The sequence below is a fragment of the Chanos chanos genome, chromosome 5, assembly GCF_902362185.1.
Source record: "Chanos chanos chromosome 5, fChaCha1.1, whole genome shotgun sequence".
Taxonomy (NCBI): Eukaryota; Metazoa; Chordata; class Actinopteri; order Gonorynchiformes; family Chanidae; genus Chanos; species Chanos chanos.
In genome coordinates, this window is record NC_044499.1 from 42,430,875 (window position 1) to 42,456,255 (window position 25,381).

At 40.8% G+C, this 25,381-nt stretch overlaps 1 protein-coding gene across 2 annotated transcripts in view; it reads right to left on the reverse strand.

Moving 5' to 3' along the window:
* Positions 1-13,192: 13,192 nt before the first annotated feature.
* Positions 13,193-25,381, reverse strand: part of slc39a11 (solute carrier family 39, member 11) — a 76,210-nt gene continuing 64,021 nt past the window's right edge. For both annotated transcript variants that reach the window (XM_030774129.1, XM_030774128.1), the window contains exons 7-10: positions 23,739-23,808; positions 14,457-14,555; positions 14,017-14,175; positions 13,193-13,443 (exon numbers count right to left, since the gene is read on the reverse strand). In XM_030774129.1, the coding sequence (XP_030629989.1) occupies positions 13,365-13,443; positions 14,017-14,175; positions 14,457-14,555; positions 23,739-23,808 (407 nt within the window). In that variant the 3' untranslated portion in view covers positions 13,193-13,364. The remainder of the gene's footprint in view (positions 13,444-14,016; positions 14,176-14,456; positions 14,556-23,738; positions 23,809-25,381) is intronic.

Here is a 25,381-nt window from a genome sequence, read left to right on the forward strand (position 1 = left end):
AGAACAAGCCAAAACACGAGTTAGTGACTTGTGCATTACTGACAAGTGCTCAGCATATGAGTAACATCTTCATTTGGGGCACCTGGAGGGAGCTGGGAATGAAATTTTAACATAGTTCATGTGAGGTGAGGAAGCCTCCAGGTCTTGAGTCGGCTATGAGGAGAACAGGCCAGAGCTTAAGTTTCAGACTGCTGGTCAAAGCCAAAGGTTTCAGGCAAGAACCTGCGCTCTACATTACAAAATTCAAATCTCAAACAGCAAGAAAAAAAAAATCTAGAAATCTAAAAATCTACAGTCTATGAGAAATCTGGAAGAAAATGTAGAATCTATGATACAAAGGTACAGAAGGTCAGAGTGCCAGGACGATTTTTTATTTATTTATTTTTTTACAGGTCTGGTGACAAACACGTGGCAATTAATCACACATGGACTGTTAACCTAATCCAAGAAGTGAAATCCAAAACTTTTGAAATTTTCCTCAGAAAGAAAAGAAAGCACAAACTTCAGTATAAAATTATGAGATGCTGAGCCGCAGATAAGTTGTATCATACTTGTGATGTTTGGCTGACACATTATTGTGTGTTATGCAAGTATATTCAAGTAAATGAAAAACAGACTAAATCAAAGTGACCCAGCAAAGTGGCGAGGAATATTCTTAACTATGATGTTGATATTTTTGGCAAGAGCATCAGTGGAGAAAAACATAAAGAAAGGGTCCCCAATTAGTAGGGTGTTTGAGTGAAGGGAGAGTTTGGAGGAGGGGGGGGTAAGGCCCCTGGGGTAGTACACGTCATGAGCACTGGTCCCTCTTTCTTTTTTACGTGGCCTTTTCCTACTCTGTTCTCTCTCTCCATCACCAGAACAATTAGACATAAAAACACAAGTTTCCCCATAGCCAAACTCTCCATTTCAGTCCCCCGAGGAAAGACGCACTGTGCAGAAAGTGTCATGACTCCCTCTGAACTTTTTTTTTTTTTTAAATGAACTTTTCTGAAGTTTCTGAAGTGGAAAAGAAAACCATATAAGCCTGTGTTCTTGTCTTTGTTTGTTGTTTTAGCTCTCACAGCTTTCTTTCCCCCTCTCTCCCTCTAATCGGTTCTTCTTGTCTTGAATTACATAATGGCACAGATCCATCCCAATTAGGAAGTGTTGTTTCCAAAAGAGGGTGTTGGGTGAGTAGAGAGAGTAGAGTTGTCTTCAGTCTTCTGTGTGTTTTTTTTTTTTTTTTTTTTGTTACTGCAAAGAGCTATGGTATCTCTTTATAGATGAATCAGTATACATATGGAACATGTGGAAGTAATGAAGTCTATTTCACTCTCTTCTTTCAGTAGAGAACACATCTCACACTGATGTTAATATGACCAGTTGAGAGCTGCCTCTATCGTTGAGCACTTGCTAGGTTAGATTCAGTCATTCTCTTCAAAGTCACAACTGCTGCCCCTTTTAGCTCCAAATAGAGATTAAAACATAAGGGCTCCATATCTCCAAAACAGCATCCTCTCCTCACAGGCTCTGAGTAGCTAAAACTGACAGCTACACAGCTTGGACCACTCAAAGAAAGCTCTGTAAAAATATTATGATCAGGCGAATGTCATGTTAGGCCCAATCCATGATCTAGTTCATGTGAGTCATGACCATACTCCGCACAACATCTCCTCTCCCTGGCTCTCTCCATTAATAACTAATCTAAAATAATCAAGCAGGTAAAACAAGTGGAAAGAAAAGCCTCCGAAACAATCTAAACACTTTCCCTTTAAAAATACATTTTAATGAAATTTGCTTTGCGTTATTTTGCGAGAGGATGCACTTTGGCTGGCGTAGTACAAGATGAAGGTATGACCTCAGAAACAATGTGCACGATGGTCTTTACCCTATTAAAGTCAGACCACCCATAAGAGAGACTGAAAGCTGGCCAGCCACAAGACAGCATGAAAAGTAGTACAGAAAAAGCTGGATTCGACTTCTAAGGAAATGAACAGACAGACATAGGATGAATGACCTGTCAACTGTAATGTTATTACCGTCATCAATAATGAGATACCAAAGTGTCTCCTGCTCTGGACACACGTACGCACGCACGCACGCACGCACAGCCTGATAAATACCCATACAATGGTCACAAAACAAAGCCATAAACAAGGTTTATCCAACATCCTGTGTCCAAATCTCTCGCAATCCAGTGATGCCTGTTTCCAGTGGATTTCCAAAAGCTCTGAGGAGTTTGAAGCTATGCCAAACTTTGTCCTCTATTAATTCCAACAGCCACAAGCATGAGAGGTGGTGTTAACATGTATGGACAATGGATGCTGAAACATTTCTCAAAGGCTCAGCAGAATGATTTCCAACATAAGCTATTTTAGAGTCAGTCATGCATTGTAACAGTTTAATTACCTGTCAGGTGTTGAAGTACTTGATGGCAGCGAAACTGCTTTCACTTAAACAGTCTGTTCCTCTCCTTAAGCATTACGTGGCTTGATACTGAACACTTCTACGGGCCACACGTCTTCCAACATGAGCACTTACATAAGACAGACAGATTTCAACTGTTCTGCTGATTTTAAGCACCAGGTTTGTTTTAGTTTTATGGAAATGTTGTCCAATATATAGTATGGAAATGTTAGTTCTGTTCAGGGACATATGCTGGGAAGTCAGCGCAGCTATGGAGTAATGGCAAAGCAGAATCATAGATGTGGTCTCGAGTGGTTTTAGGGATACTTTCAAACTCACCCTGCAAAAAGCCACACAACACCAGAAGTCTGGAGAGTATGTGAGTCGGTGTCAGAAAGTGTAAGGTGTCGATGAAGAATGGTTTCCTGAAACACTGCCTCCCTAAATACATCTTCTATTCAACCACTCTTAGGGGGAAAAAAACTCCAAAGTCCCTACAGTCCTCTTCACTCCTACACAAACATGCACAAAAGGAAGACTTACCGATCGAAACAAAATTAAGGTAATCATGTCGTCATTCAAAAAATCTGAAAGAACATAAATTACACATGACGACTTTCCATCTTAACATTGATACAAACGATAAAAATAAAGAGGAATTCTATACATAAAGAATTTTAAAACTAAATTCAATAATAGTTTGAGGGAAGTTTAACAAACATGTAGACATTATGCAGTACTCATCTTTCTTTCTTGCTTCCTGCATGAATCCTGTATACATCGGTGTGTGTGTGTGTGTGTGTGTGTGTGTGTGTGTGAGTGAGTCTGTACAAGTGCATTGTCCAACTGAGTTATTAATGGTTTACCGCACAAATCTATTAACAGAATTAACAGTGACAGCAGGCTGAATTTCCGCATTGTTTAGGAAATTTCAGTCTCTACAAGTTGAACTACTAGGTCTGTCATCTATCAATTAGACACAATAATGATCATGGAAATAAACAAGAGAATCACACACAAACACTGTGAATATAAGATCCTAAATAGAATATATACACACAGGCACACACTATTTGTGAAAACAGCAGAATTATAACTGCAAGGTCATTATGCTTTGTAGTCCTCAACTGAAAAAGAAGATGTTTTTCACCTGTTTTTTTTTTTAGGTTTAAACAATGTTACCTCACAAGTCTGACAGCCATCTTTAAATTCTCAAATTATGTTTATATTTGGGTAACAAAAAACCTTAGCAGCTCTACACGTAAGTAGCAGTTAAAGATAAGCAAAGCACTATTTGACGTAGCTGGCTTAATCTTTGTGGACAGAAGCACAAATCAGCTTTTATCACCAGTAAGACCGTGACATCAGGCAGTTGTGGTCCACAGCTTGCGGCATTTTGGGCCTGGGAAGTGCAAAGCACCTATGCATAGCCCAGCTGTACTCTTATTTAATGGTACACAGCCCATTCTCATCCATGGAGCACTTCTGCCATCTATTGGTCAACAGCAGTAACTGTGCTGGTGGATGCAACAGACCCGAAGGCTGGTGTTTTTCTCTAAAGTCAAACCAATGCCAGTTTCAGTATCAGATTCTGTTTAATCTACACTGAGCATAAAAAAAATTAAACTGAATCTTTACTAGTGCACTTTTACAAACACAACTCAAAACAGGATGTTTCCATCACAAATAAGCAAAAAGCATAAACAGAACCAGGAGTGGTGCAACAGAAGTCACGTCACAACACAAACACAAGAACACAAAAACAGTCCAGACAAAAGGACAAGGGGAGATGCACACTATTCCAAACAGTCAAACACAGCATGAGAGCAGTCCTCCCTGTTTGTCCTCCCTGAGCAGGCTGCAGACCTCCAGTGCATGCTCTTTGTCAGGTAGTTGATGCCACCCTGAGGAGGTCTATCCCACTCCTACTGCAATGCTTGAATGAGCGTTTACTAGCTGACAAGTCTTCTTGTCCTCAATCAATCACATTACCCGAGACCATCCCATAAATCCTAAATGGGACTGATTTAGGGGATTAAAGGTATCCAATGCACTTCTTCAACCTTTGTCTGGAGAAAGCTGGAGGTCAGGTAAGCAGTCTGTTTATACTTTTTGCTTATTTGTGATGGAAACGAGTCATCTTACATTTTTAATAAAAGATTTCAGAGTGCCCCCTTAAAGATTCAGTAAGGTTTTTGTTGCTCAGAATAGACTGAATGTGTTGATGGCAACAAATTAGACTGAAAAGTTGAAACTGTAGGTTAGATGAACCAGTGCTTCGAGGCCATGAGAGGATTAAAGCTGTGCTGGAGATCGCTGGTGTTGAATTCTAGGTATAGCTGTTTAAAATTACACTAATTATGTCACTGTAACTAGCGTATGCTTTCAGAACCTTTTGGTTTTAAAGTAACTACACTGACAGAAAGCTTGAGTAGAAATCCATACAACCAATACCCTCAACAATTATTATCAACCAGTTATTATAATTGCTTATGTCATGGTAATGTTATTATTGATGTTACTGTCACTACAAAAAATATATATATAAATGCACAAATAAACACTAAACTTAGATAAAAACACACATCATGGGGAACAGTTAAAACAGTAAACGGTAGAGTAGACAGTGGACGGAGCAGAGGGGGGAGAGGGTCCTGGGTGAAGACATGTTTTCAGATGGGCTCTGAATGTTTGTCTTGTCATAGAGAGTAGTTGCGGTAGATCTCTCTTGAGTTTGAAGACCATAGCACTGAAACACCTGCCTTCCACAGAAGATAGTCTGGTCTCTGGGACAACCACAAGTCCAGTGTCAAAGGGCCTGAGAGAATGTAGGTGAGGAGGCATGGTTAGAATGGGGGTGGGGGGGTGAGATGGTGGAGCCCTTTAAGGCTTTGAGATGGAGTTGGCTTGGATTCAGGATGAGCTGGATGAGGCTGCGGGGCAGTTTGAGATGGAACATAATGAGAGCTGACTGTTTAGCGTGGGCAAAGATTCCAGCGGCTGAATTTTCAATGTGCTCTGGAAGTGTTACCTGTGAGAAGGGTGTTAGGATAGTCAGGGCCAGAGGTAATGAACGCCAGGACCAGGGTTTCAGCAACATTTCTATTGAACGAAGGGTGTAGGCAGTCGATCCTGTGGAGGTGAATAGATGCAGTTTTATGAGTGTGTTTGAGTGCGCGGGTGAAGTTGAACGCGGGGACCAAGATTACAGTAAGATTGCAGATGATAGTAGAGGATGTAATACATGTACCATCTATGTCCAAACTGAAGACTGACATTCCACAGAACTAAAACCAGCTTTCTACCAAAGAATTTAAAGAAAGTCTTCCATGACATAAAGTAACATCATTTTAAACTTGACAATTTAGTCTAGATCCTAAATCTAGCGTACATAGCAAATAGTACAAATGAACACAGTAGTATTATGAACCTGTTCAGTCTTACCTCAGTTTGAGAAAATGTAAATGTTGAGGTAGTGAAGTCACCATTACACTTAATAGAAACTACCTGCAGATGGCATAAGTGAGTTGTAGTAAGAAAGCTGAAGCCACCGTACTCTCTCCATTCAAATGTCACAGTAATTATTTATCACAATCATTTATTATGAATGAAACAAACTGAGAGGTCTCCTGTGTCAAACTGCAATAAATAATCCTATCCTGTATTAACGATGTGTATTTTAAGCACAAGATCACAAACACATAGTATGCAATATGCACACCGTCATTTCCACTGATTTTCATAGGCTGTAGTATGTTAACTATTATTTAGACAATATAATGAGGCTCTAAGAATTAAGTTCAGTTATCAAAATTAAAATAATTTTCAACTAGACCAGTACTGTACGTATAGCTAAAGGCTTCAAATGAACAGAGACAGTAAGTGACCATTGAGGAAAAGCTGTATACTGTTCTTCAACAAACGCTTTAAATGCCTTGGTTTTCATGCCAATCAATGTGGTCATGTGAAAACAGTTGCATAACAGTTAGCAGCATTTTACCAAATAAGGATTGTACCCATTTATGGGCAAAAGTCCAATGGAAACTGCACACCAAGACACTCTCTTCGATATCACAGAGAAAATTAGTGAAAATTACGGCAGACATTCTCTTTTCTATCGTTTCAAATCTGACAGGTTGTAAGAGCCCCCCTTACATCTGCACGGCTACATTAAACCACAAGATGGCAGCAGAGGCCAAGACAGATCTTGTGATTACTAAGGGGAATTTTCTTTGATTACATGATTACATATATTGTATCTTAAAAACCTACGACAGGCCTTCGTCTTCAGAGAAAGGTAAGGTTCCGCTTAAAGAAGTATACTGTACTTGATCTTGTCTATTTAAATAAGCGAGTGGGTGCTTAATTATAGCTCAAGTAAAAGCCTGTATTTACTGATGGTTGCTTTCTTTCTCATGAAAATCTGCTCATCTCTACACCATTGAACAAAACAAGTCCATTCAAATAATGCAAAACTCAAATTTATATTGCAAGAGCATTTCTTTCAGCACTTTCCGCAGTCTGTCTTGCTATCACGGGAAAATCTGCATGTACCTTGGGAAAATTGTTTCAGTGTTGAAAAGCAGTGAAATGCTCCACTGTCAGATGTCAAAATGTTCACGGGTGGTCATCACTGCAAAGCTGCAATATCCGCCTTACAAAGTCTTATTGTTCAGTACCTCTAAAGAGCCAAAGACAAGACAGTACTCATAATGCTACCACTACGTCTCCTTGGAATTAAATAAATAAAACAACCAGAGAGTAATATCCGCTTTCATCCCCTTACAATAAACTGTCATAACATCCGATCAACAATATAACCTGCAGATGGCACAGATAGCCTGCCCAAGTACTGAACAGATTTTATTCCATCCTGACGGAATAATTTCCAGCTTAAAGTGTTCCACCACAGTTTGGCGTGTTTAAAGGTTTGTTCCGTATGCTGAACAGTATTTGAGACCATTTCAGAGAGAGACATTAATTAGTCCTCTTTGAATTAAAAAGTGAACGTTAAGGTCTTGCAGTCCAACAGTAATTTCATTGCAAACTAATTTAATCGGTTCTTATTTCAAAATCAGAGGAACAGCTGAACAAATGCAATGTCCCGTAAGTTTCTGGTCCAACCTTTCTCTAACACACCTGACCCTGTTGGTCAGATGCTCGTCAATGCCTCGATTAACCGCATCAGGTGGAGTAGACCCTTCCTACACAGGTTCTTTAATGAAATTCGTTAAACACCTAAATGTCCTCTTAATGAAAACTCGGCCATTTGCATAACATTTTACCATACCAGGTAAACAAATTTATTTCACAATGGATTGTTTCTCAATCGGAGGCTGAAAGAAACTGAGCGATAGAGACCATACTACTAACAGAAGGACAGGCGAAGGGCATTTGCCTTGTTAACGAGCAGAGCAGTGGTGAACCATGTCAAGCTACTTAGGCTGGATGCATCTGTGTTCTGACGCAAAGCAACATGCTACAGTTCGTTCAAATTAAAACTGAAATACCACCACTCGTTAACTTCTGTAGGGGACCTCGAAATTCAACATAACCCAGCACCTACCTGTGAGAGAGTTAACGCAGTAGTTCACTCAAAACTTTCTGTTGTGTTTACAGTGGCCCAGCCGAAACACCACCAAACATTGAGTCGTACTGTGCTGTGCACTATTCCCGTATGCGTGACTGGCCAGTTGATATTCTCTGCTGTTAAATTCACTTCGTGTATGAATTTCCATGGCATGTCAACTGGTCCAGTCATCGGAACCCTTGTCTCGTGCACAGACGTTGAGCAGGAGTTATCCATCACCTCGAGTTTCAGTGACATACTGTGAGCGCACTATGCAGAACAAAAACACTGTATAGTCTCCAAATAAGTTTGTCATTGAGATATCCTGACACACTTCCAAAGTTTCAGTCCAACAGAAAAACAGAACGCGACAACTCCGCTGCAACACATGGACCAAAACTGGGGGGAAAGCAGCTGTTACAGCGGATTCTTTTTTTTTTTTTTTTTTTTGAATTTGCAAATAAATTACATACATACTGAATGAGAGGTAATGATGCAACCCCTTCTCACAAGACACCGTCCAACCACTACGAATGAAAGAAGTTTGAAATAAGTTAGTCAGATATGGTTCTCTATACTTCCCTACTGCATCAGATCAAGTTCAACACTGAACAACTGAAACTTATCAAAGCCCACTTAAGGCAAAGCCTGATGGGATATGTAGTTCCAATTCAAGTCCACACGCTCTTAAAAAATGCTTAAAGCGGTGATTAAAAAACAAAAAAGTTAACAAAAAAGCGTGTCAAATTACAGATAAAGAGACAATTATGCTTTTTATGCTGTGTTCTGTTGTCTTCAAACTACAAAATGCATTTTTTTTTTCTTGATTTTAGGATGTGATTAAGAGTAATCACCTCCTAGAAGCACATTTTCACATATGGTCCAAATAATTCTCTGAATTATTTGGTATTAACAGATGTGAGACTGCATGGTTCAAATAAACAGCAGCGCTGTAAAAGGACCTGTAAAAGCGATTCATTTAAAAAGCATTAATGAAGCATAAAGTAAATTTAAATGAAGCAGGGTGCGCGGACCCAAATTTCCAAAGCTCGTCTGTGTTGGGCTATTGCATGACAGACAGTTAGGCAAGGAAACACAAAGACATTGTATTCAGTCATCAACCCCACTCTCAGTTTGACCCCAGCACATTCTTTTCACATTCCTCTGCTACCACCGCCACAACTGCGCTTCTGCAGGAAGAGAGAGAGGCACAGCTTGCAGAGATAAAGAAAAAAAAACGGAGAAACTGTACATTCAGTTTTGCCTGTGTATCATAATATGAGCACAGGCAAAATTCCTTTTCGAGCTTATCTCATCGGTTCGCAAGGTCAACCCTTACAGCCTCTGATTTGCATCTCTATGTACTCCTTTCGCACCTGCATTGAAGACTTTATTCAGCGAAGGCTTTCAGATCCTACTGTAAAGCGTGTCTGATTTCTGATTTGCTATTTAAAAACGTCTGAGGTTCATGTGTTTTGAAGAAGCAAATTCAACTTTCACAAAGCTGATACAGGTTCAAAGGCTTCTGAAACAAACCAACAAATCATGTATTTTGAGAAACTGGAATTATATGAAATGGGTTGAAGCTGGGTAGTACACTTCTTGTGCTTTCTTTCATGTGGTCTCTCTCTTTTCTTTCCCTCTCTCTTTCTTGCTTTCTTCAACACAAGGCTTCATTGAGTGGCCCTTGAACAAATGTTTCCTTATGTACTGTTGATGGAGGCCAGAGCTTAGAACAGAGCTGAGAGCCTGTTCCTGCTACAGCTAGCATTCTTCAGTCATTCATCAGCCAATCCACCACAGCCAAGAGTGAAAAAGAAAGAGAGACGAAAAAGGAGGAGATAAAGAATGACAGAGGGAGAAAAAACATGGGGGAGCTCAAAATCTGACTAATAAATGTTCTCTCTCTCTCTCTCTCTCTCTCTCTAACGCACTCTTTATACCTATAGATTATAAACATTTTGATCACACCCTGTTGTTCTAATGTGACCTCATTATGTATGGTATGATGGTATGATGATGGACCCCCCCCCCCCCCCTCCCACACACACACACACACACACACACACACACACACACAAGTATTTTAGAGCATCTTCAAATACATGTTTTGTGTCTTTTAGTGTTTGTGTGTTTGCATGTACGTGCAGATTAGGGACACAAACATATACATTTATTTGTGATGGGAGAGAGGACATAGTGAACTGACCTAGTTTCTTATTCTTCACATTCTATACACGGTTTCACTGTGTAAAGGATTAAGCAGTCCCTGTACCAGTAATTGCTTTACAACATGAAACACACAAGTGAAAGTTCCAATTGTTTAATCACAAGTTTACATTGCGCACCCCGGTGATGTGCATGAGTGAATCTGTGAGGTCTGTGAATAGAGAGGAAGAGAGATTCTCCTCTGATTGACTTGGTGACTCAACACACATCCTCCCTGCTTCATTATCTGTGACATTTCTATTTAAAGACACACTGATGACCTTAAAGCTGCAGGGTTACTGTGACTCAGGACGTGATAATGATTCTCACCAATTACAAGAACAATAAACGTATTATGACTGGTTTGAGGGGAACTAAGCTGGTTACATGAATAATTGCTCAGATGGTTTAGATCCATATATAACATACTTCATCGTACCATAACATTAGTTTCAAAGACCTTTAAATGCCGTTGCATGTACGCATAAACGCATGCATCATTTTTTTTTTTTTCTGCAAGTCTGTTTGGTACATTTGCAGTTGATTGACTCTGATGCTTAGTGGCTGCATGTGTTAGGGTAATATTCTGAGAGCGTTATGGTATTGAGTGATATCTCTGTGTGGAGACTATGGTTTTTCACAATTCATAAAATAAGGCAGAGGTCAAAACATGGTGAAAGCTTGTATGAAGAACAATGTGATCTGTTGTATTCCACTCAGCTAGAGAGAACACTGAGATAGACAGACAGACATACACACACACACACACAAACACACACACACACACAAAAGAAAAGAGCGAGAGGGAGAGAGAGAAGTACAATCAACATGTGCCTTCCAAAGACCAGGATGTCAATCAAGGTTAGGGCGGAGAGGCAGACTGAGCACTGTATTTAGCTCTGAGGATATGAAATGTGCTTCGCGCGCGCGCGTGTGTATGTGTGTGTGTGTGTGTGTATTCTTACTATCGCAACAAAGCTCTCATAAATGTAGTATTGTTACCTTGCGTGCAAAGCTCATGCTTTGGGTTCTGACTCTCCACCCACTTTTGATAACCACAGACATGTTTTTGTATTTCTTTTTCTCTCTTCTTCAACACCTTCCTTTTTTTCCCCTCCTATATATCTTCCTCCTTTTCCACAAGAAATAGTTGGAGAATTTCCATGTATGGTTCTACTCTGCTAACATTTCCTAAAAACATGTGTTAATTAACACAAAAACATAATAACTTCTTTTTAACACATACTTCTGCACAGAAAGTATGCACCATAGCTGACTCTGAAGAGCTATAGAGTTAAGATGCATAGGGAAAACAAACTACTTCTTCTTTCATGATCATTCACAACATATTTAATATAATGCACTTGACACAACACTAATCTCTCCTTCACTTGACATAAAAATCAGCAATATCATCTCTTGTCACACACTGGATGTGCTGCAGTTCTTTGCCTGTGTTCTTTGTCAAAAACAGTGATGCTTATACAGCGCAGGGACAAACATTTCCATGCAGCATTCAAACAATGCCTATCATCTTGTGAACCAACATAGGCTTTGGGGAACAATTCCAAGGAGGTGATCCTGCTTCAAATATATGAGTATATGATTATATGAGAACAAAGAGCTCTAACTAATTTACAAAAAGGTTGGTTTCATTTCTGCTGGTATATATGATTTCAATCAATAAGCCTTTTTACACTCCATGAAGAAAGATGAGTGGACGGTTGCATAATTTCAACCGAAAAACAACAACAGCAACAGAGACTTAAACATATGCAGTCTGATAGTTTTCTTGCTTTATGTAATGGGTATGAAATCAGAGGATAGTGGCGGTGGAGGCTGGCCCGGTGCCAATGTATGCAGTGACAGGGTCAACCGCAAGTCAAGTGTGTTACTTAGTTACAAATTAGTTAATATGTAACACCTGAATAAAAGGTGTTTGTAGTGAACGTGTGTGTATGTGTGTGTGTGTGTGTGTGTGAGTGTGAGTGTGTGTGTGTGTGTGTGTGTGTGTGAGTGTGAGAGAGAAAGTTGAGAGTTTCAGGACAAATGCAGAGGAAGGTATGCTCCAGATGAAACAAATTTGACACCAAGAATCACAGAAAGAGCAAACAGGTTTGGTTTATTACATCATCATATTTTCATCCTGTTGTTTCCTGGGATGATTCCTTAAACAAATACACAAAAGCCACAGATGGAGTTTTTTTTCTCCCTGCTCTGTTACACAGTACCGTACTGGAAGTTGTATTATCTAGTCTGGGTTATGCCCACATAACTGCTCATTTCAAAGAGAGAGAAACAAAACCCATGCTGAGCATCAGTGTACATGCAACAGCCTACTGCAGCCCTGTCTGAAGAGGACTATTGGGAGAAAAAAAAAATGTCATGCTCTTAAAAACTGACTGACATATCAGTAACACTAAAAGAATATTAATGGATCATCTAATTGGAAGTGTTCATGATTCTTAACGCTATGAAGATCAATTCAATAAGACCAGTTAACACCAAACAAACAAACAAAAGAAAAAAAACCCTTGCTACTACAAACAGACACACGCCCAAATACATACACACACAAATTGTAGTAGTACGATGTTTGATAATATTAAACAGGTTTATTGAGGTAACATAAGCACAGTGGCTTGGTCAAGTCCTCCCTACCAACCATTCAAATAGAATCATTTGAGCGTCTGAGAGTTTTATGGAAGAAATTATTAGAAAAATGAGATACTGAAAAGAAAATGTTTGTTGGATATGTTACAGTAGAGAAGAATCTGAACAGCATCTGTATTACCACAGGTGCCGTATGCTTAAGCTGAGCTGTGTTTTACAGACATAGTCAACTCATAAGATAGCAATCTCCCTTCATACTTAAGAGTCACAGCAGTGCTTTTTAAATCATTCATATGAATACAAATTCAAGTATTAGCTTGTACTGCACTTACCAATTCATTATCTGTTTTAGGATAATAAAAAAAATAACACCTTTAATACAAAATAAAATAAAATAAAGTAAAATAAAATAAAATAAAACAAATCTAAACATAGCATCCCACTTCCAAAAAAACAAAACAAAAAGCCCTACTGCATTAAACAAAGCCACACTTTCAGGTGAAAGGCAGTTTTGGTCCCTTTTTTTTTTGCCGAAAGCAGATATTGACATTCTGTGTCATTTAAGTTTCAGCCAATAGGATGTGTATCATCCAAGGCCAACGTCCAGTGACATCATCACAATGAAGCCCAAGATGGAGGTCCAGGATGCCAGTTTGCCATTCCCACTGTAAAAGACCACATAACCCTCATATCACACAATTACTGCCATACCATAAAGTTCAACTCCGTGTTTGCCGCAAACATGAGGGAACACATATGCATCCTTTTAAATGACCTCTACGCTCTATGGTACAAACACTGCATTTCAGGCAATGATGCAAAACAGAGAACAAGGAGGTTATCAAACAAACACAGCTTGAGAAACAAAATCAGTAAAAAACACAAGCAGCATTCCTCTCCCCCTCTTTCTCTCCTATCACCTCCTCCCAAAGAGGAGGACTGATCACACACAGCTTTGTGACTGTTCCATGACCTACACCCTGAATCAGCAATGGAACACACAAAGAGGTGAAGAAAATAAAAGATTTAGAAGGAGGTTTTTTTTTTTTTTATTTTCATTGCTTCTGTTCTCTCAGCCTCTCACTGTCTTGACTTCATAACTTCAGCTTTGTTGCATTGTTACATGTCATCTCTCAGAAATCTTGTGCAGAAGGACGAAAAGAACTGAATATCCTTGAGATTCAGACTCTGTTCACACGATGATCAGTGGGAGGAACAGACGACAGAAGGTTACTCACCCAACTTGAGCCTCAGGAATGATGTCATCAACAACCACGTACACCATGGCACCGGCTGCAAAGGCAAGAGCATAAGGTAGCAACGGCTCCGCGAGCACCACGGCAACGGCGCCTAGCAACCCAGCCATTGGCTCCACCATTCCACTGAGCTGACCATACCTAAGAGGAAGCACAAAAATCTCAAGAAGGAAAAAAAAAAAAAAAACACAAACTCAAGTACAAACTCTAAAAGACTACACTTTTTGTAAGTCTAACTCTCCCTATCAGTATATAAGAGCATGACAAGAGCTTTCCAGTACCTAGGAAGGGAGAGACACATTACTGAATCATTGAGGGGGGGGGGGGGGGGGGGGGGGGGGGGGGGGGGGAGAGAAGTGAATTCTGTGGTGACTGGATGATTTGATGAGCCCACAAAACATTTCCAGAAGAGCGTCACTCACCAGAAGGCTCGCCATGTGGATACTCCAGAACCACGCAACGGCAAGCTTACAGCGAGGCCCTCCGGAAAATTCTGGATCCCAATGCCTATAGCCAAATTTCTGAAAGAAAGAATAAAAATGTTTCCAATCCTTACAACAGAATCAAAAAGAAAAAAAAAAAAGTGGCTTAGATAGAGGCAAAGTTAAATAGGTGTAATGAGGCTTTTCAAGCGTGAGGTGAATAAAACAGAATCCAACCCATTATCTACAGTGCATGGAGCATGGCTCTCTGAATTAGACCAGAGGCATATGTCTGCCTGTTGCCATGACAACCTCGGCCTGGGGAGGCACACTGGGCATCAGAGGTCATTTGATAAGATGTCAAGAGGAGGGGTAAGTGTGTCACAATATTCCCAAACACAGAGCAACAAGCGAAACAACACAGGCTGTGCTTAATTTCATTAAGAACAGGCTGTTTAAGACTGACTGAAGAAATGCCAAAGTATAGTTACGGCAGGGGACAACGCCCTCAGTCGCTGAACCGCTGAACCAAGTGAACCAAAATGTGTTGTCTGACTTATACCGCATTAAAAATACAAATGTTTCTTTATACAGAGCATGGGAGCAACTTAACAAGTCAGTTATTTATCATTATATCATATATATATATATGTATATATATATACACAAAGCTAATCAACTCTGATCATCCCAGAATTATGATAAACAATATTATGAGTTCACCATATCCAATCTTTTTCAGTCTCAAGTAGTTGAGTAAGCAGGGCAGGCGCCCAGATACAGTGAATTACAGAATGATGGCTGAAGAGTACAGAACTTTATAGAAGCTCAGAGACCGAACAAATGGATTCTCTTCTTCAGAGCAACTGATCAGGGTGGTCTCTAAAGAAGCAGCCTGGGAAGGACAAGACTGATAACCAGACTGTTTGTTTGTCCGCACTTCGCGATATCCCACCGCAACAGACTGGACCCCCCTCTCAGACGCTACTCTGAGAGTAAGAAAGGCTGCTCTGTGTTAGCTCCCTCTGATTCTCTCTCTCTCTCTCTCTCTCTCTCTCTCTCTCTCACCCTCTCTCTCAGCCTCTCTCTCTCTCTTTCTCTCACCCTCTCTCTCTCTCTTTCTCTCCATCCAAACTTTTCACTGGCACACAGTCAAGATCCTGCCCTAAGAGAGAGAAGATTAATGACAGCCAGTCACGGAAAGCCTTACTACAGCTTTAGACTGTGAGAAGTAAGGATGGAGGGAGAGAGACTGAGAAGAAGAAAACAGGAGGGAGAGCGAGTAAAAAGAGGTTTACTTTCAGGGTAAAAAAAAAAAAGAGACAGCTTGGTGAGAACTTAGATATTAATAAGCTTGTGCTCTTTGTGCAAGACACTTCCATGAAGAGACAATCCATCCTTGTTCTTCTCTTACAAGTGGTTTTCTTGAAAATGCAGATGGAAAGTGGAGGTTACCGGAGAGACTGAGGTGAACTCACTCACCCAAGATTGAGTTCATACAGGGGCAATTTCTTCGACGCATATTTTCCCATGATAAAGAATTCCACTTGGGTATATTTCCTTACGCTGCAGCAGGACTATGTTTGTGTGGGAAACTGAATGTCTATTCACTTCTCTTTCCCAGGAGGAAAAAAAAAAAAAAGTTGAATCAGCGTACATGTTACGTTTCCATCCTGGACGACTTCACTTGTAAAAAGTGACAGGAAACTAAATGTTCTCTAAACTTTTATTTTTAAATGAGGAGTGTGACGCTGCCATCTTATGTCAACACAATCCACCTCTGCTCAAACTCACAGTTAAAGAAGAAAGAACCCCCTACAGTGTAGTGGGCTGGCAAAGAGAAGACCTGGAGTGTCCAACAAAAAGAAGAGTAAAAGAAAACAACTCAAACTCAGGCTACAAAGGAAAGTATTCCAACATTATTGAAAAAGCACAAAGAAGACTACTTAAAGGCACGGGACAGTGGCTCAGTGTCTGACCACAGAGCTCCTTTCCTGGGCACAAAGAGGCCATTGCCCCCCCCCCCCCCCCCCCCCCCCCCCCCCCCCCAAAAAAAAACCCACAATCCCCGGGCTCCCTCCTGAATGGGCATCTCTGTGCGGGGAAGTGTCTGATAGACAAGGGCAACGGGGGAATTCCCCCCATACCATCTGTGCCAATCTCGATCGGTCTTTGGTGACCTCTGACCTAACTATGCAGCGCATTCTGAAACAAGCTTTCTCTTTTCAGAGAGTAAAACATACTGGTGTGAAGCGCATGGAAATAAACTTATCTCTTAATTGGTTTTGGTTTTGGATTGGTTTTTAAGCATGCCCAAAAAACAATTCTGTTTCTCAATTTATTACATATATGCAAACACATACACATAAACACACACACACACACACACACACATATGTATGTATAAAAGGATAGTCTGACCTTTCTATTGGTTCTATTGGTTGCTTTCTCCAAAGCTAAGTCACTCTTTTACAGAAAAAGGTAACAATAGCTTAATCAATTTCTGAAACATGCTTATATAATTACAAATAAAAGTTGTTAGAAACATAAGGCTCAACACTTAATGTAGTTTTCCATTCGCTCTGTTACAAAAGGATTATTCAGATCTGTTTTTGGATGGGAATAAGAGTGTGATCCCACTGTTTATACTTCTATGTCACGTTAAATTAGTTTACGTCAAAGCTGGCATTACCCAGGGCTTTGCTTTGTTCCCAACAATGCTAAGTCTAAACACTGAGGGCATTAGAGGATACCATCCCACATCTTGCTGCCGTAACCCAATCAGGTCAGGATAAAAGATTTGCATAGATTGCGATCTCTTTTTGTTTAAGGATGGAAGGTATTGGATCATTGTGAGCTTTTATCTTGATTTACCGCAATGTTTCTTGATGTGAAAGGCCTGAAAGCTATGAGTCTCCCGTTCATTTGTCTGATTCAAAAGAGCAAACGCACTACCTACACTACAGCACAAGTTCTGAGGACCGACATAGTGAAAGTTTTACTTTTATAGAATGTGATTGTGAAAACAGCATTCTAATCTGACTCAGCCCTGCAGGTCAAAAGGCAGTGTGGGCTAACATGAAACGAACGCCGTTGAATGGCTGAAACAGAGGTTCCATCAGTTCAGTGTTTTCATTGCCATTTTAGTGACTGAACACGGATGTCAAGTGAGGACTAGTATACTGAGAAATCACTTTCAGTGTTCCTTCATTGTAAACACTCAGCTTAACTGAGATGGGAGTAGACATGTCATTAAACCGGTGCGATTTCAGATTCTCTTTTGATACCATTATGTTTTGTAACTACGAATAACCAACTGTTCTGAGTTGTGTGATGGGGATATGTAAATATAAGATGTAACCGGTGTGAGAAACTGACTAACAATAATTATACATCTTATTCTTGTTTCTTCTATATTGCTACCCTAAAAGTTCCTAAATGTTTTCTTGAGAATAAGCCATCTGATTGTACAGAATAGCTGCTCTAAGAGAGCATCTCTCTAAGAGGAGATGCTCTCTAAGGTGCTATATTGACTCCCCCTCAGGCGATTGCACCTCAGGAAGAAATATTCAGTCGAACGTCATGTGAGAAGCTAAGAACAGATATCAGAATGACGCCATTCACTGGAAGAGTTTCCGCGATCCCAGATCCCTCTGTGCCTTACTTGGCAGAGAGAGTAGAGAAAAACGAGTGGTGAATTATTATGTTCAGGGCCCTAACCTAAGGAACAATTCTGTCAACTTTATAAACTCAGACAGGTGCACAGTTCTAAGTTTCTTTTTTTTTTTAATCTGTATTGTAAAAGGAGGATGCAGTTTTGGGGTTTTTTTTGGGGGGGGGGGGGGTGTTTTTTTTATTACAACATCTGCATTTCACTATGGCTGATGAACCCTGAGCTCAGTCGTACAGGCTGCATCTTTGGACGACATCCAAAATCTGATTTCTCCTCTTTGTGTTCCAACGCCAAGCCCTCAATTCCACAATTGTTACGTTGAGTAAAAGCTTTGGAACAAATAACAAACACACAGCTGCATAAAAACAAATGTCAGTCATGGCTGAGTTGAAAAACCACCCCAAAACATAGAAGAATATTGATGTTAAGTGTCTCTAAATGTTGGGAAAACTAACAGTAGATCCAAAATTGCATTAATTAATTGCATTAATTAACTGCATTCATTTTTGGCCGAGATCTTGTTGACAACAGGTCTTCTCCAGCGCATCCAAAAGACTTTCAATGGGGTTAAGATCAGGACTCTGTGGTGGCCAATTCATGTGTGAAAATGATTCCTCATGCTCCCTGAACCACTCTCTCACAATTCGAGCCTGATGAATCTTGGCTTTACCGTCCTGGAATATGCCTGTGCCGTCAGGGAAGAAAAAGTCCACTGATGGGATAACCTGGTCATTCAGTACATTCAGGTACTCAGCTGACTTCATTTTGTCGTCACGTGACGTTACTGAGCCTAGACATGACCAGTTGAACCCCAGATCATAACACCACCTTCAGAGGCTCCAAATCCAAACAGCGACTTGTTTTTTGGCCAGACAGTGTATAAGCTACACTATAAACTCAAGCATAATGATCTGATCACAGAGAGAGAAAGATACAGATACAGACAGGAGCAAATGGAGACCTGACGTACATTCTAATTCTAATTCAGTGAGATATTGCCCAACTGTGAAACACACACACACACACACACACCTGTTGTGTTTTGAAAAACAGGCCAACTCAAACACTGCGTCAAACCCAGGCACTGACTGGTAGAGTTTACTTGGAGAAATTCCTTCATACTGTCACGTCTTGTTTGACACCTGAAAATATGCCTGAATGTTTTCCATCTGTGTTTCAGTGAGCTTTTCTAGTCCTTCATGAATATGAATATGTGCTTTTCCTGTTTTTAATTTCCCATAATCCTAAGAATTATGTGCAGTGTATGCTTTTCTCAGAGATACAACCACTTTAATAATATCACAAATGCAACAGTTGCTAATTTCAATCTAAAATGTAAGACAATCGTTTATATCTTCAAGTTAGTTCCATATGGTCAGAGTGAAAAACAACACATTCAAGGCGTGACATCTTTGCTTTTATCTCTGTCTTCCTCTCTGATTCAAACTTTCTCTGTCAACTGTCTTTCTTTGACCTTAACTTTAACCAAACTTTCAGAGCTGGTCTCAGCCTAAAGAGAATGAATATGCTTTAAAAGACCTTTTTTTTTTTACTATGTCTATAGACTGTTTAAAAGATGTTTTACTACAGAGAAACTGAATAAGAGCAGGATGGTACGCAAGAGAGTAAGGCAGAAAGAGAAAAACAAGGGGGAGAGGAATGGATGTGAGAAAGAGAGAGAGAGAGAGAGAGAGAGAAAGAGAGAGAAAGAGAGAGAGAGAGAACAGAGCCTTTATGTTGGTTTGGGTTTCAGTACAATGTGCTCTTTGATGAGCTGAGAGAATAACATTTAGAGCGAGAGTCATCGTTTTTTTGCTCTCTTCTTCCTCTCACTGGCCAGAGAGGCAGACAAAGCCGCCGCTTCATTTATCCACTGTTTCTCCACTCTTTCATCTCCATAAGCTTCCTTCTCTCCGTCTCACTCCGTCCGTGTGTGACCACACATCTCCCTCTCCATCTTCATCTCTCCGTATCCTTTCTTTCTCTCATTTCTTTTCCAAACTTCTCACAGAAAAACACAGAAAACACAATCGCTCAGAAATGAAGCCTTTCCACATGTCATATTTAAAAAAAAAAAAAAAATCCATGCAACAAAGCTAGAGAGAAATGAGTGGTCCATTGTTTGTAACATATGCCAGCCAGACAGTTTTCTGTGGTGGACAGACAATGAATTCCAGATCTGTGAGACCTGCCAGCAAAAGACTGAACTATCCTCAACTCTCTTTCTCGGCAAAAAGGACGAGAAGCAAAAGAACGGTGCGGAGGGTTGGAACATTCACGCTAATTTCATTCCACATTAGCCCGTGTAAGGACGGTTAAATCTAATCACTAAAAATGTTTGCCTACCGGATTAGAGCACGACAAACTCTCGGCCCATTGTGGTTCATCAATAAAGACTTTTTTTTTTTCGTCTTTTCATCTCTCATGCCAAACCCTGCTGCGCGAGTTGACTAAGAGAGAGTAACGCTCCCTCCACCTGTAAAAACAAAATATGTTGGCAGCTGCCCCTAGCCCCATGGCCACCTGTGCACACTAGAATAGACTCCCATTCACTTCATTAAGACGCGGCGAGAGCACAAGTATGCAGTACACTGGAGAGTGCAGGCCACTCTTGTCACCTCCAATTTAAAGAGATGACCCCACCTGCCTGGAGGAAAACAGGAAAGTTAGACGCAGGATATTGTTGAAAGATGTTGTGGAGAGCAGAATTAGAAACCGAGTCAGTAAAATCCCCTGGATAAAAAAAAACAAAGTAATTTCAGCTCTATATCCAAACTAAAAAGTGAGGTCATTTTAGCCCGATATACAAGCTCGAAACTCTGTGAAAAACAGGAAATAAAAACATCAAATCACATACATCTAGCTGAGCTCCCTGAGAGTGCTGGTTTCTTGGTATTAACCCACGCTCTGAAAGCCCATTTAGAAACACATATACATCCACATAAGGTCACGTACACACACACACACACTCACACTCACACACATTCACTCACATACACACAAACACTCACATACACACACACACACACATACACACACACACACATACATACACACACACACACACACACACACACACATACACACATACACACACACACACACACACACATACCTCGGAATGTGGCACACATGCCGATTGGAGTGAAACTTGGACTGTGTTGGTAACAGAGAGCACGTCTCCCTTAGGCTCTTTAATAGGTTAGTCTAATGACTGACACATGTGACATTGGAGTGTTGATGTGAGACAAACAACTATGCAGAAGTGACAAAAACACATAGGCAAGAAGTCAAGAATACATTCTAACACACGTGTACACACAACCACAACATCTACATATCTGGCTGGTGCTGAGACTAGCAAAAAGCTTTTTATAGACTTTTTAGAGCTTAGCAGAACCTAGTGAAAAACACATGCACCGCACCTTCAAACATTTCTTACTAAAGAGGAAATAGGGCAAAAAAAAATATATATTTTTTTTTTTCTTTGAAGAGGCTTCTAACCATCTGGTTTTAACACTCCGTTTCAGCGTGTTGGGTATAGGGGAACGCCGGTGCCTGCCTTTGACGAAGAGAGCGACTCCGAGAAAGACCGGGATGCTGCGTAGCGGTTTTCCTCTGGAAACAAGTGAACTTTTGTTTCACAAGAGAAGACTGATTGACTGGCCTCTGTGACTACTTGGGGAGGAGGAGGGGGGGGGGGGGGGGAAGGAGAAAGAGAGTGAGAGAAAGAGGATAGAGGGAGCTAAAACTCTTTGAAAAGTTGACAGAGAGAGAGAGAGAAAGAGAGAGAGAGAGAGAGAGAGAGAGAGAGAGAGAGAGAGAGAGAGAGAGAGAAAAAGAGAGAGGCTTTTGGTCATACATGACTTAGCCTTGCCCTGATTCAAAATGTATATATGAAATGGCACGCATGTGTCCTTTAGCATCTGTGATAAAGGCAGAGATGAGATGAAAGCTGAAGTGGCTGTGTTCTCTACGTTGCATGTTTTGTAACAGCCTGATTTCTCTGCAGGGGACACAGGAGCTGACTGCAACGGCCCTGCCGTCAAGCTAGAGGAATGGAGTGGGTGAATTCAAATCGCCTCGATTCTCTGCCAGATCATGTCACCTCATGACATGGCTTCAAACTGTTTTTGACTGGAAACACTCTTTTTTTTATGCTCTTTAACATACACACGCAAACACACAGACATGCACACACATGGGCTTACATGCACAAAAGTAGACCAATTTGCTCTCCAAATCATTCTGTTTTTACACAGATAAAGACAGGCAAATAGATACATGAGCACACTTCCACTGTTCTGCATCCAAAGTAAATCATATGAAACTCTTTCACAGTCCAGACCTGTCATGAATCCAGAGTTAAAAAAAAAAAGAGCTAGGAGAAAACCTCTCCTTCTCTCTCTCTCTCTCTCTCTCTCTCTCTCTCTCACTCTCTCATTCTCTCTAGCTTACTGCCAACTGCTGCACACATCTGCAAGGTATTCATACATACCATAGGGTACTCAGTCAAACTATTTACACATACACATACACGCAAGAACACAATTGACGTCCTTGCAGCTTTTCTTGACTATGTCTCTCTTAATACGTTGTGAATGTGGAGTGTGTTTTAAGGTCCAGGTGTTTAGACTGTACTGCATAGCCGTATTCATTCACCGGCTAGTTCTAATGTATTCCATCTGGAAGTTTAAAATGGTACACTTGTTAATCTTTTTCCTTCTCTCTTTCTCTTCCATGTTTGCTTGGTCTCTCTCTCTCTCTCTCTCTCTCTCTCTCTCTCTGAGACACTGTTTTGATTGAAAGTTTGAACAGATCATCTCAAGTCAACAAACTGAAAAAGGAGGCTTAAAGGACCTCACAGCCTGAAAGACTCCCAAACATTTCTGGCAGAAATAAAATGCATGTGAGTTAAGTGTACATATGCACTGGTGTGTTGATGTGCGTGCGTTCCAGTAATTACAGTGCTGTCCACTGGGTGACAGCATCACACAGCAGAGCCAAGCGGAATATAAATTCACATATTTTTCTCCACTGTGTTTGGTTTGGCTTATGCAAAAAGCAAAAACACAACTTCCCCAAAGTAAAAACAAGCAGATCCCTTTTAAAAAAAATGAGATGAGGATGACATAAAACACAAGTTCGCAGAGTAAAACTCTACAGTTAGGGTTAGGGTTAGTTATTAAGTTATTGGCAATTACAATTTGGTCTACGTGGAGTGTTAAAATATTGCCTCCAGCCTTGCAGGCGAGTGCTAGTTAGATAGAGAAACTGGAATCAAAATAAAAGAAAATTCAATGTGCTGTCACATAAAATCCTTCATTTCAGTGGTTTATTGGAGACAGGACAGTTAAGAACAAAATCGTGTGACCCTCAAAAACAGAACTGACAACAACCCACACAGAGCAGCAACAGCCTTATTCAGACAATTACATTTTGTAACTAGTCTTGGCATCATATCCGGCAGACGATAAAAATAGATAAAAATGGGGCGAAAATGAAAGTGGAGGGTGTGATGTGCTGCAGCTACATTGCAATTCACTATCACAGATAAGAGACTGTATCCACAGATAATACGCTGGCGATGGAATGGAGAGGGAGCTTACCTAGCACTCTCGAACGTAGCTGAAGAGGTCTTCCCAGCAGCCCCAAAACCCACTCCTACCGCAAGACCCTCTGAAAGACAACACACACACGCAACACACACACACACACACACACACACACAACACACACATAAATGACCCTTACTCATGCCTCGTTTTATTCTTCTGGAAGCTGTTGGGAGACAGGATTGGCCTTATGATAAACAGAATGTGACTCTTCTTTTTTTAAGATAGAAAATGCACCGTAACTTCATGTCCTCGACCTACTCAAAAGCACGTCCACAGTCCGGCATGCGTGACCTCAAGGTGTGAGAGAAATGGAGTTGTCAGAGCCTGACCTGTCCACTCAGTGATTACACAAATGACTCTGACTGCAGAGAGAAGGTGGAGGACAGATTATGAACTTGAGATTGGGAAAAAGAAGGCGGGGGGGGGGGGGGGTGTAAACAGACTTATGGACCAAGTCAACAAACACTGACCAGTCTGAACTGTCTAATTAAGGGAAGTCAACCTTCAAAAACAACAAACAGCGGGTGATGAATCACTCGATTCCAGAGCGATGACCTACCATTTTTGGTATGTCTATATGAGTGTGTGTGTGTGTGTGTGTGTGTGTATGTGTGTGTGCGTGTGCGTGTGTGTGTGTGTGTGTGCCTGTCTATGTGCACTGTTTGGCTCCCTTAAATTTCATCTCACAGAACTCATTCAGACATTAGAGTTGCACACTGCTGAGAAATGCTTGCAATTCAAAGGCTATGTCAGTCACACACAAACCTATAGCACTTTTTCAATCAGTCCAACCTGCAGTAAGTCATCAGATAACCCATGATCCGTAGATCCAATCCAATTCTGCCTTCCAATTCCATTTTCCATTACCAGGTACCAATCTTGCTTCACCCTTCCACCTAAAGCAACGCTGCATACCCTATTCCTATATCACAAATACACCCAGACAGGGGGTGTGAACATACAAACATACATCGCAAAGCAAAAGTATCAGGATATTGACTAGACATATATCAAAGGCTTCCAATGTCCACATCTCATTCTCCTTCCCTTTGTTTCTTCTTCTCTCAAGCAATCTTTCATGATCTTTCCGACCCTTCCCCCCCTCTGAGGGATGTCAGTTCTCATTTAGATGTGACCAAGAAGCAGAAGGTCATAGATGAGTGACAGGCCGATAATAAGATGCTGATGGCCTTCCTAATGACCTGCTTCACCTAACCAGCATGCTAACAACATATAAACTCACACACACATAAGACACACACGCACGTACACACACGCGCGCGCGCGCGCACACACACACAGAGAAAACTATTCATTGCAGAATTTGCTCTGCCCTGCGTGAGAAGCTCCACGCTGTGTGTGTGCACGTGTGTGCGTATGTGTGTGTGGGTGGGTGGGTGTGTATGCGCATGCTGGTGAGTAAATTGTCTATCTGTTCGTTTCCAGCAATCAATCATAGCAATTAAGACTAAAATGAACAAAGGAGCTAAACTGGTCTGAGATAGAACATGAATGATGCATGGCCTCTCTGTCTATTCAAATGCACATAGGATGGTTTCAGACACAACTAAACAGCTCAGAGTGACTTGAACATGCAGGAGTCTGTACACTATTGTGTTAAAAAATATTATCGC